This window comes from Orcinus orca, chromosome 20 (genome assembly GCF_937001465.1).
Source record: "Orcinus orca chromosome 20, mOrcOrc1.1, whole genome shotgun sequence".
NCBI lineage: Eukaryota > Metazoa > Chordata > Mammalia > Artiodactyla > Delphinidae > Orcinus > Orcinus orca.
The window spans coordinates 19247181-19260242 of NC_064578.1; the positions used below are offsets into that span (position 1 = coordinate 19247181).

Genomic DNA, 13062 nt, shown 5'->3' on the forward strand with positions numbered 1-13062 from the left:
AGTTTGCTTGTTTTATTTATCAAGATTAAAACTCTTGATATTAAAAAAAAAACTGGCCAGGTCAAAGCACACAGTCCAACCTGTCTCCAGGTCAATAAATTCACCTAATCATGCAAGTTCATCTTTAATTTTACTTAGCTTTTCATTCCTTCATCAGGGAGAAAATGTAGAAATGCCTCCTTTAATAAAATGTAAAACTTACAAAAAGCTATCATTTCATAACACTAAGGATGCTGTTGCCTAAGGATGAATTCTCTCAAATTCCAGGCCATTAAGAAAAACTGTGGATTTGGAGTTTTAAAGCACACGACGTGGATTTACCTCTGCAAAGTGAGCTCGACCTCACTCTTCAGTTGAAAGCGCCCTCTTCCTGGGAATGCGAGCCTGGGCTTTGTTCTATCAGCTTCCCCCACTGTACCCCCCCATTGGCCTCCGAAGACCTCAGAGATCAGGAAACCAAAGAAAGAGCACCTATCCAGCCTCCTCCAATGGTACTCTGCTGACCCATGTCACCTGGGCACCGGGCAATAAATATCAGGGAAAGAGAAAGGCTAACCTCGTACTTGGGAGCCTCAGTCCACGAATCTAGCTGAAAAGAGAAAGACAGTCCTCTGAAGTTGAGGTGGAAGAGCTGCTCAGCGGAGTTGTACACTGTGGGAGTGGGGAGAAGAAATGGCATGGTTGAATGGCATCAGAAGTTGTGAACACAAACCAGCCTGGCAGGGAGTAATGGCTGGCAACACCTTCCTTGTGTCTCATTTCTGAACTGACCTACTAGACTGAAAACAAGAGGAAAGAGCTTTCCTTCACACCCAAGTACCAATCCCCAAATCCGACAGGAACATGGCTACAGATGACCAGAGGAATCAAATGGACTTGGCTTACCTCCAGGATGGGTCGCACCAAAAGACTGGTCAATCTGCTCAATGGTGGGAGCTATGGCTTGAGAATTGAAATGCACACCACTGAAAAACAGAGATACTTTTTAATACCAGGCTTTGCAAGATGGGCTCACAGATCATTAGAGATGGTGGCTGGAAGAGTTACGCTTAAAACACAGGCGAGTGAGTCTACTATTGTATCAAAATAAAAGTTTAACTATAGAACTTTTAAATAAGAGACAATAAATGAGGTCATAAATAGTCAATTCTCCTGAGGTTGATACAGAGAATTAGTCCTCTAGGACCTCCCAAGACATTTGTGGCCACCAGGGCAGTTCAGAAGGAAATCAATCTGGCCTCAGCCCCATGGCATTTGGACTTGGATAAAGAGTACTCAGAAATAGACATTGTTAATGTGTTTTCCCAGGATGCATACTAGTAGTTTGGCTTGAAAAGGAGCTTTCTTAAAAAGGGATGAATGTCTTAAAAGGGTACAGCCAAGCTAGGCAGCTTGTTTTCCTAACAAGCAGAAGAACCAGCACTCATGGATTGGGTGAACGGGTATGTGGATGGGGAGGAATGGATCCCAAGCAAAGGAAAAATACCTGGGAGGGGGGTGGGCTTGGGAGCAAAGAGAGGTGAATGATTTCAGATAATGAGCATGAAGATAAATCATTTACAATTTTAAGGAAAATGTTTAAGGTTAAGAATACTTTAAAAAAAATTAATTATCACTTATGGAAAACCTCTGCTTTTTAAAATATTTATTTTATTGAAGTATAGTTGATTTACAATGTTCTGTTAATTTCTGCTGTACAGCAAAGTGATTCAATTATATATACATTCTTTTTCATAGTCTTTCCATTATGGTTTATTACAGGATGCCGAAAATAGTTTCCCATGCTATACAGTAGGACCTTGTTGTCTATCTATTCTATATATAATAGCTTGCACCTGGAACCGCTGTTTTTAACGAGGCACTGTGCTATATGCTTTACCAGTATTATCTCATGTCATCTTCCTAACCCAGCAACCTGATTATTGGTTTCATTTCTCTGATGAGAAAACAAACTCAAAGAGGTTAAGTGACTTGCCCAATTTCACAGAGTAATAAAATGAAGAAGTCATAACCCAAACCCAGGGAAGCCTGACTCTAGAACCCTCACTCTTACCCACCACTGTCTCTTAAGAGGGCAGGTCTCAAGTGCAGACCCTGAGGTACAGAAGGCCCCAACAAGACTAAAAGACAATCAGAATCTGCAGGGGTCAGTGCTATTATGCATTTGCTTTATCCACTTCTCTGCTGGCAAACACTGCTTGAGTCAGCCCAGGAACTGATCCCTTACACACCCTCAGAGAAGGTAAGCCTGTTAAGGAAGCTTACTGAACGGAATATTCTAGATGCCAGCACAGCGCCTTACCATAATGGAGGTTCAAATATTTGTGCATCATACAGGCACAAATACATCCCATTTTCATTCTAAAAAGCAGATTTTGGCCCCCCAAATAGTAATCCTTTTGGCATTCTCTTTAGCATAGGCCTTGAAGTCAGATGTATCTGGTTTGTCCCACCTCTGTTGGTAATGAACACATAAAGAGGTGCCAAAAGAGGCCATGCAGGGAAGGGTAGCTATGACCCAGGGGACAGTCACAGACCTCTGAGCTGAGGTCCTGCTTTGTTGTGGGATTAAATAAGTTGTCACATATGTGAAGTGTTTTACACACAGTGTGTTCTTAATGAGGTTTCCTTCTCTTCCTCAGGAAACTGAGTAGACTTGGAGGCTGCACGAGGAAATCATGGCACCAGGCTGTAATCCCAGAACTGCTGCACATGGGAATCCTTTACTAACTTAATATGGGTAGTAGATAAAGCCCTTGTGTACCAAGCCTATGACACATACCGGGAGAAAACTTACCAATATTTTAACTTTACTTTAGTCAAGTCATATACTTCAATCACCTAAAAACAAAAAGCAAATGTTTAAGAGCTGTTAGTGCTCTGCAGTTGAAAAAGATTAATTAGAAAGACATTTATAGAGTAGTGAAGAAAAAAAAATTATCACTAGTTGAAATTCTCCTGAAGCACTGCACATTACGTTTTTTTTAATATATAAATTTATTTATTTTATTTATTTTATTTTTGACTGTGTTGGGTCTTCGTTGCTGCATGCGGGCTCTTCTCTGGTTGTGGCGCACAGGCTTCTCATTGTGGTGGCTTCTCTTGTTGGGAGCATGGGCTCTAGGCACGCGGGCTTCAGTTGTTGTGGCACATGGGCTCAGTAGTTGTGGCTTGCAGGCTCTAGAGCGCAGGCTCAGTAGTTGTGGTGCATGGGCTTAGTTGCTCTGTGGCATGTGGGATCTTCCCGGACCAGGGCTCGAACCCGTGTCTCCTGCATTGGCAGGCGGATTCTTTTGTTTTTGTTTTTTTTTAATTAAATTTATTTATTTGTTTTGTTTGTTTATGGCTGCGTTGGGTCTTTGTTGTTGCACACGGGCTTTCTCTAGTTGCAGCAAGCGGGGGCTACTCTTCGTTGCGGCACATGGGCTTCTCATTGCAGTGCTTCTCTTCTTGTGGAGCACGGGGTCTAGGTGCGCTGGCTTCAGTAGTTGTGGCTCATGGGCTCTAGAGTGCAGGTTCAGTAGTTGTGGCACACAGGCTTAGCTGCTCTGCGGCATGTGGGATCTTCCCGGACCAAGGCTCAAACCCGTGTCCCCTGCATTGGCAGGCGGATTCTTAACCACTGCCCCACCAGGGAAGCCCCTGTTCTTATTTTTAACTCTGGAAGAAAAACCCATACCACACACAGCATAAACTCACCCTACCCCTCTTTCTAGTGGATTGTTCAACAGATGTCCATGGACGTTCTGCATCATGTTTTTAGATATCATCTAGTGCTGGGTCACATAAAAGATTGTACATACCATGCTACAGGACAGTAAAACCCTTCACAGAAACAAATTCATGCAGTTTGTGAAGGCTGTAACCTGTAAGGGGGATACTGAGCCCCCTTCCTTTTATTATATACTTTGCTGCATTATAAAAACCCAAATCAAGTCCCTTTCAAAAATAGCTTCAAAATACTGTGTTTACAAAAACAAAAAAAGATGGAGGGAGAGGTCTATCCTACTAGAAAACAAGTCATATTACATTAGCTTAGGTCAAGTGTGACAATATTCAGCTATATCCCTAACGAAGAGCATCTGGTCAAACCTGGAGAACCTCAGGACCCTTGTGAAGTTTCAAAAGGTTCAGCCTCAGATGAAATGTCAAGAACTCAGGAATGAGACAAAGGAAAAGGTATCGAACTCTCAGCCACTAGCGATGCCAAGTAATGAGCGTTGTGAAGTCTTTTATGACAATGGCGTCAAGGGCTAGGCAGGCAGTAGCATAGCTGGCTGAGGCCTAGAGCACCATCTGGTATCCTACAGCTGGGAGGTTTGGCCCCCATTGAAGAAGCACAAGCAGAGCTGGTTCAACGTCTGTTTGCCCTGACAATCAGGGCTTCATCCTGGGAAGGGCTGTGGGACACTGGGTACAGGAGCATCTGGCATTGTCACAGGAACAGAGACATAACAGGCAGTTCATTCTTGGTCAGACTTGTCTCTAACTTTGTTTGAGAATCATAACTGAACCACAAATTGGGCACCTCTTCACTATAAGGTGCAGCTATTCTGATCCTACCTGCTGCTAAGAATCACTCCCTCTGCTGGGCTGTTGTAGCACTTCAATCTACCCTTTCCTACACTATTAGTATATGCTGCTCACTGGTACCGCTATTAGCATATGCTGTTCACTGGTACCACTGAGTTAAGCCCCTTGAGGTCTGGCTGATTAGTTTGCACAGAGGAGGTATACAACACATGTCAGGGAGTCAGCTGGGTATGAAGATAGCTAAGGGCAATATGAAGCTCAAAAATATGAAAAGTGGTGCCAAGAGAGGTCATGCAAGGGCAGGGGAATAGCTGTGATTCATGACACTACCTTCAGAAAGCCTGGGCATGGCAGTGTATTATGCCACACTAGTATGCCATTTTACTGAGGTCGGGGTCCCATGCTGGCAGAGGCCTCAACCCTCAGCCAGAATCCCTGCTTGTATAGCAGAGGCAAGCACTCTGCCTCTTTGAGTGCTACTACTATGGCTGGCTAACGATCCCCCAAGGGCTGCCCATCGCTCATCCTGTGGGCCTCCAGGATATTCTTGCTGTGACACTATCATTCACCTGCCAACAGCCCACACCAACACTTATGGCGTGGCACCTGTGACACGAAGGACTCCAAGACAGTCAGCACTCTGGGTCCCTTGCCAGAATCAACAAGCAGATTTTGACCTATGGAGCTTGCTGGGCCATAGGGACAAGTAGCTGGGGAAATCTGAAGTCCATGGTTTTCCACCCTCTGGGCTGGAAAAGACCTTGATTTCCCTAGAAGAGAAGACATGGCAGCACCCAAGATAGGAAAGGAAAAGACATGTGGCTGTAAAGATTGTGACTTGTGAAGACTCATTCCATAATGCTCTCTCATACATAGGGAGTGAGAGGATGGGGAAACTGCAGGACATAGCATCGGGGAGAAGCAGCTTCTGAAGCCCTTGGATGGAGGGGCAGGCAGATGGGTGAGGTCAGACTTGGTACCAACCAAGGCACCTGAGGGATTACTTCCTCAGTTTCCAGAGGCTCAGGCAGGGCCCCAGCCCCTCTTTCTTCATAGGGACCCCACAGAAGGCAGAGAGAAGGTTCTATTCTATCTCTTTTCCCATTCCTCACTTTTCTGCATAGTATGCTTACACTATTTTCTTCAGCTTTTATCACATCTATTTCCCATACTCATCAACAAACCTAAGCCATTTCTATTCCCAGTGGCCAGTTACTGCACTCTGGTAACATAGGGTTAAAAGCTTGGTGTCAGCTAGACCACTTATCCTGTCCCTCTGTTATTTCATTGGTAAGAAGTACCACTTATAGGCTTGTTAAGATTAAATTAGGAAATGCATGGGAAACACTCAGCCATGTGCCTAACGTGTACTAAGTGCTCACTAAATATATAATATTGTCCTCACCATGCTGTAACTCTATGGTAGGCTGCCTATCTATCGCCCACTGTTGTCTATTTAGGTTGCTTCTGGCTTTTCATTACTATGAAAAGCCCTGCTGTAAATATCTGGCATTACTACCCTCCCCATAATCTTTTTGGGTTATGTTTCCTAAAGTGGATTTACCAAGTTAAAAACAAATGACTCTTTGTAAAGGTGTTTCCAGATTAATTTCCCCTAATTTGTGAAGAAGCCACACTGAAGACCACCTTCTACCCTTTGCCAGTGTGGAACTTCTGGTCAGTAAAGACAGGATGACTGAGCCTACAAGAGGAGGCAAGGGTGTTGTGGGGATAAGAATGTTCACATCAAACTTTCCTTTTGGAAAATCATCATAAATGAGGAATTCTTATTCCATGTACAGATCATTTTTCCATGTTGTCTTCCAAGCCTTTTGGAAAGACAACTCTATATATAACCTAACCAGGACGATGGCTCTGGCATGCCACTGCCCTGAGCCACATTCAACCTTATGACTCTGAGGCATGAGTCTGATGTCACATGACTAACCTTTCATGTCCAGGCATTTGTAAATAGTGTATTAAAAACATCGTGGACTGAAACAGGTGTTAGTAAACTGCACTTGACTGCCAATTAAGACAACCCTACATACCAGCAAGTTGTTTGTTTACATTTCCTTTTTTTTTGCAGTATGCGGGCCTTTCACTGCTGCGGCCTCTCCCGCTGCGGAGCACAGGCTCCAGACGCACAGGCCCAGCGGCCATGGCTCACGGGCTCAGCTGCTCCACAGCACGTGGGATCCTCCCGGACTGGGGCACGAACCCGCGCCCCCTACATTGGCAGGCGGACCCCCAACCACCGTGCCACCAGGGAAGCCCTACATTTCTTTTTAAAGGGGCTCAAGAATCAACTCAGTGCTGGTGGTGTTAAGGTCAAAGCTTCAGCATTTTAGGAAGAACAGTTTCCATTTTTCATATTCCCAGTCTTATTGTTTGACCCAAGAATGAAGCAAAACAACAAGATATAAAAACCTTACTAGGGCTTCCCTGGTGGCGCAGTGGTTGAGAGTCTGCCTGCCAATGCAGGGGACACGGGTTCATGCCCCAGTTCGGGAAGATCCCACATGCCGCGGAGCAACTAAGCCCGTGCGCCACAACTACTGAGCCTGCGCTCTAGAGCCCACGAGCCACAACTACTGAGCCCACGTGCCTAGAGCCTGTGCTCTGCAACAAGAGAAGCCACCGCAATGAGAAGCCTACGCACCGCAAGGAAGAAGAGTCCCCACTCACCGCAACTAGAGAAAGCCCGCGCGCAGCAATGAAGACCCAACGCAGCCAAAAATAAATAAATAAAATAAATGCCAAATACTTAGCTCCTCTCATTTTCCTATTCAACATAAAAGCCCCCTCCCCACAGCCCAAATCTTCAACACTCTTTCCCCTTCACCTCTGCAGCCTGGGGCTGGAGTCCTTCCCAGCCTCTTTCCAACCATCCCAATCCACCCCCAGCTTCTCTCTTTTTAGGGGAACAGGCACAGCTTCAGTCCCCTATATTGTGGTTGTCTCTAAAACACAAAAGTCTACTCCCACTTATGAGTTTCAGAAACATCCCACAACGTCACACGTTAATCAGCCTGACGTGAAACTTTACTCGTCATTTATAGTTACCTTAAGTCTCTGATTGAAAGCATCAAACAGTAGTTTGATCCCGTCCTGAGTCAGGTTAAGGATGAGGTCATGGCTTAGAGGAGACTACAAAAAACCAAAATAATAAATAAATACACACTCTGAACATGTAGTATTCTCACCAGCACCCACTGAAACCTTATAACATAAATGCAGTGTACAGGGAATATCTAAGTGTAGACAGCTGACAGGTTTGGAAGCCAGAAACTGGTTTGTGAACGGTGTCCTCTACTTCCAGCCTTTGAGTTATTACCTGGGGGAAAAGGCCAAAATTATGTGAGTATACAGGCCATTTTCTTTCAAGGGTCCCGGGTCCACATTGTAGCATGGGTTTACTGCTGTCAAACCTACCGAGTAGTTGATGAGGAATAAAAGCCTTGTAAAAGGCCTCGCCAGGATCCAAACTCAGCAAGTAATGGTGAATGCATGTTAGCTGAACCTATGTCCGTTCACTCCCAGGCTGTCTGTACCACCCACAGGAAAACACATTTTATTCTTTGACTGTTTTATGCCAGATTCCAGGACAAAGAAGTACCTTGTGATCTGATTATGTATGAGATGACACTTTTACTCCTCCCTCCCTCCCCGCACCATCCCGTATCAGAAAGTGAAAAGCCCAAGTCTAATACCTAAGGAGTCATATTTCTACATTTGCCCCTTCTGAGTCCTGAGGGGAGGGGAGCAGCAGCAAAGCAGTGGACAGAGCTGGCCTTCTGTCTTGGTGAGCTGGTGACCTTAAGTGACTCTCTAAACTTCTCTGAGCTCTAGTTTCTTCATGGGAATACCATCATCCCTTCCCCTCCAGGGTTGTTATGAGGACACAGATAGTAGATCAGAAAGCACCAAGCTCAGCACTCAGCATACAGTACTCTTTCCTAGAGTCTGCCCCACCTGCCTGCTTCTATGCCAATGCAATCAATTCAAAGTCTGAAGACTCTCCATATGCCTGAACCAGGCTGCCCAGAAGTAGAAGAAAAACACCACCATCCAAACCCCTGCCCCTTCTTGAAACTGGCACACAGCTGTCAAAAGGGTTTAGACAAGTTTCTTTATAGAGCTTCTCAAGGTAGGCCCAGTAAATGAAAGTATGCCTGTGAGAGACAGAGATATGGGCTGGAAGGCCAGGTGCCACTGCTGGTGTGGGCCTTACTGGAAAAATTCTCTAGAAGGAGCTTTCTGAGATTAGCTCAGATTGTCTGCTCCCCTCCACCCCACTGAGCTTCACAAGACAGCAGGCCCAGGTGGCACCATTATGCCTGGCAAACACTAGAAGAAAGAATGTTGTAATTTTCCAGTAGCTCTGTATGAATGTCTAAACCATTAGGTGTCAAGCACGATAATGGAATAATGAACCCTGACCTTAGGTCACTTACTCTCAACCCAGAATACACAGTTCTATTTCTGAGAGGGCTAGTCCATGGTGGTAAGCAGGATGAAGCAAGATTTTAGCATCTTTCAAGATCCTTGCTTGGAGTATCTGAATTTTCTTACACGCTCCCAACATCTGATCATTTTTTTCCCTGCCATTGTTACAATTCAGGACATAACTAAGCAATTTTCAAAAGCAAGCAATTTTCAAAAGCAAGCAAATCATCCTCACAATTAATGTTTTATTAGTACTTTATATCTACAGAACCAAAATGCATATGTACTATGTGGTGTTTAAGCAGGTACTTTCCAGTTCAGTAAAGCTGTCTCTGCTAGTTGTTAACATCTCTTCCCTGTAAGAAAGATGGGACCTACTTGATATGCACATTTAATTTCCAAGGTGTGATTTGCTAGAGACAAGATATTTCTGAAATGTTTAATGGGGCCAAATGATTTTCTGCACATGATGGGAAGCAAAGACACAAATGGGAAAGGAAGGGAAGGACGGCAGAAGAGGACAGGATCCACATTTAAGAAGCACCATATGAGAGACTATTTCCTCTTGATCCTCATCAAAAGATTATTCTATTATAAGGAAACCATATCCACTTTACAGAAGGAGAACCAGTCGGGTTATTAACTTGCTGCAGTCGGACAACCAAGAAATGGGGAAAAGCATAGATCTGAACCAAGGTCTGGATTTAAAAACCTATGATTCCGGGGGCTTCCCTGGTGGCGCAGTGGTTGGGAATCCACCTGCCAATACAGGAGACACAGTTTTGAGCCCTGGCCCGGGAAGATCCCACATGCCGCGGAACAATTAAGCCCGTGAGCCACAACTAGTGAGCCTGTGTGCCACAACTACTGAAGCCCGTGCACCTAGAGCCTGTGCTCCGCAACAAGAGAAGCCACCGCAATGAAGAGTAGTCCCTGCTCGCTGCAACTAGAGAAAAGCCCCGCATGCAGCAACAAAGACCCAATGCAGCCAAAAGTAAATAAATAAATAGAACAAACAAAAAAAACCCCAAAACCCTATGATTCCAGCTGCTTAGAAGACACTGGGGGAAATTAGCTTAATTAATGTTAAAAGTTAAAACTACTATTTGTACCCAAAGACTGGAATGACAGACAACAAGGTAGTGATATATGAAATATACTTCATTTAAAATAATTGGTTAAGAAAGTTTAAAGCCTACTTTCTAATGTATCTAATCTTGGGTGCTTAAATCTGATTTAACTAAATGTACTGGTGGCTATAAGTTCAAGAAGTAAGCCCATTATCCCTGTTTTGATGGCTGCTACCTGTCCTGAGTAAGTCCCTCATGGTCTAACACTGAAAGTCAAATAAGGTTAGGGATGATCTGAGTGCAAAAAAGAGGAAGTCACCATTCTTCACTTAATAAATGAGAAACCATTTTGGCATTGTGGCTCCACGAACCTCTGCCCAAGTTCTGTGTTTTGTGGTAGGCACAAGAATATCCAAGCACTTGCTTGGAGATTAAGCATTCCCTGTCTCAGAAGGACCCCTCACATGGGCCTCACTAGGCTGGCAGAGGGGTACAGTACTATGAAATATAATGTTTGGGTATAGGTAACAGGCTCAACTCTGACACTAAGCCAAACTGGGAAGCCTCACAGAAATCTCACCCACCTCTAATCCACAACATTCTTCATGTCAAAAATAAGCTGTCAGTTGCTTTAGGATCAGAAACTAATTGAAACAAATGGAAATAAAATCATCATTTTGGTACTTAAAGGGTCTCAGAAAAGGCACTGAGAACATCTTATAGCCTGTGTAGGATCAAAACTATTCCCTGAGGTTTATGACACACAGGGCACCACAAAGATTGCTCCATAGTGTCTGTGTCCAGAAGAACTACGGATTCCAGTGAGTTCAACAGAAGGGAGACTGCATTTTTAGAGATAAGAAGAATCTTATTTCTAAAGGTCTATAAAAATGTTTCTAACTTTACTTATAAAACCTAATAAAAGAAATCCTGATGTTCAAAAAGTTCTGCTCCAGTGCCAACCTAAAATATAGTATACTCTTTCTGGAAACTGAAAAGGTCCTTGTAGGTACATATAACATTATACTATAGGGGTTAATTCTGGGCACAACATTAATAGAGACTACCATAAATCAGACCAAAAAAAAAAGAAAAAGTAAAACATGTCCATTAACTTGGAGCCAATGTTTTGTAATTTCCGTATATCAGATCATTCTCAGTAAAGGGGTGAGCTATACCTGCTTTTTTTCAAGTCTGGGATGCTGTGCTAGCTAGAAATCTGTACTGCAACAATCCTGAACACAAACCAAAGCAATCAACAAAGCAGAAAAGACTAAACATGAAAGTGGAAGGCAAGCACCCTAGAAGACCAGACAATCCCTGAGGTGACCTCCCACTGAAAAAGCCCCTTTTAAGAGCCAGTAGGTAAGTCAAACATAATAAAAAAACCAAGTTTGGTTATTACGGCTTGTCTAAGCTTGGCAGCACTAGATTATCAAAACCACAAGTTTCAGAATCAAAGAAAATGTACTTGGTAACTGACTAGTGTTGAAGACTCTCCCATTCAAATGCATTGACCTAGGAATTCCTGCCAGTCAGTATCTCCCAGAGCATCAGCTTCCAGAAATGATTCACTGAGTAGGGATGCTATTTCAGTAAACAAATCAGCCACCACTCACCTGTTCACTGTAGAGAACCTGGACATTTTTTATGATGCGACAGTGCTTCTGAAGAATGGCTACTGCCTGAGCCAGAGGCATTCCTGAAATAAAGCAAGGACACCTGTGTGGTTACTTGGGCTATCCATTTACTGGCATCTATCACTGTACTAGGCATTAGTCCCTGTAGTAAAGCCTGGGGTGGGAGCAGACGCCACTAAAGTCTATGGACATATTGAGTAAATAAACGTTCAATAAGCAGTAAGAGCTAGAGAATAAAGTTAATGGCAAGCACTAAGGGAATAAGTGGATTGTATAAGGGGAGGGAGTAAATATAAAAGACTTCCTGGAAATGGGGACTTCCATGTTGATCCCAAGCAGGCAAAGGGCTTAGAGAAAGCAAGTCAGCTGGAACCAAAGAATAGAGTAAGAAATGCATTGACTGCATGACTCTGGAGGCCAAGGTTCTGATTCTCACTCTGCCATGATTACATATAACCTAGGCAGGTCCTTCCTCTCTTCCTTTCTGATATCTGTCTCCTCTTTTAGTCTGCAGGAGCATATGATTTGTAAGGGCTCATTTAAAAAGTGAAAAAAATATCACACAATTACCAGAATCAACTTATTTTATGAAGGATTTCAATGGATTCTCACTTATCAACCCACAAACATCCTCTAAATCTTAACACTTGATTTTTTAACTTGTGGGCCATTTTAAACAAATTTACATATGCCCCCAGTTTAAGAAATCCAGATCCCAATGACATCTCAAAGATTCCAGGGACTCATGGGGAACAGCAAAAAGTATGTTCTCACAGAGTGCATTATATTTCAAACAAGAAGAAACTCAGAGACAATCCAAAAACAAAGCTTCATGAGTGCAAGGACAGTGTCTGTGTTATTCACCACTCTCTGGATCCCCAGCACTGGGGACCCATACAGTGGCTGTTGAATAAACATTTATTTAGTGGGACTGAAGGATTATGGGCTAGGTAATAAGAGAAAGGAAGAAGGACCACCATATGACCTTGGGGCAGCACAGTGGCTCACATTCAAGATCAGTTTACCTCTGATTCCAGGAGAGATGTGCAGAAAAGAGCTCACACACAAAGAATTAGAAAGTTAAAAAATGTGTGACCCATCTACATTTAAACAATGATCTAATCCTGCCTTCATTCAATGGTCCATTCTACGGTTTGAAGAAAGTTGGAGGGAACCACACCTTAAGGTACTTCCCAGCCTTCTATAGCATAGAGCCTGGCACACAGTAGAGACTTAAATGTTTGTTGAGAATATGAACAAGTTGATGCACCATTCAGCTTTGCCATTCCTGAAATGGAGGAGCATCTGTGCTGTCTCTCCCATAGGGAATGGGCAAACATCCATGTAGGCAAGACAGATAACCTCAGGTG

General features: G+C 43.7%; 1 protein-coding gene across 2 annotated transcripts in view; it reads right to left on the reverse strand.

Annotated features, from left to right (window-relative positions):
- The window catches only part of PHAF1 (phagosome assembly factor 1), a 28260-nt gene that overhangs the window by 10482 nt on the left and 4716 nt on the right, over nucleotides 1-13062 (reverse strand). Inside the window, exons 2-6 of one of the 2 annotated variants that reach the window (XM_004280875.3) lie at nucleotides 11672-11754; nucleotides 7600-7683; nucleotides 2798-2841; nucleotides 886-965; nucleotides 557-651 (exon numbers count right to left, since the gene is read on the reverse strand). In XM_004280875.3, the coding sequence (XP_004280923.1) occupies nucleotides 557-651; nucleotides 886-965; nucleotides 2798-2841; nucleotides 7600-7683; nucleotides 11672-11754 (386 nt within the window). The remainder of the gene's footprint in view (nucleotides 1-556; nucleotides 652-885; nucleotides 966-2797; nucleotides 2842-7599; nucleotides 7684-11671; nucleotides 11755-13062) is intronic. The other variant, XM_033407735.2, reaches the window with a different exon arrangement.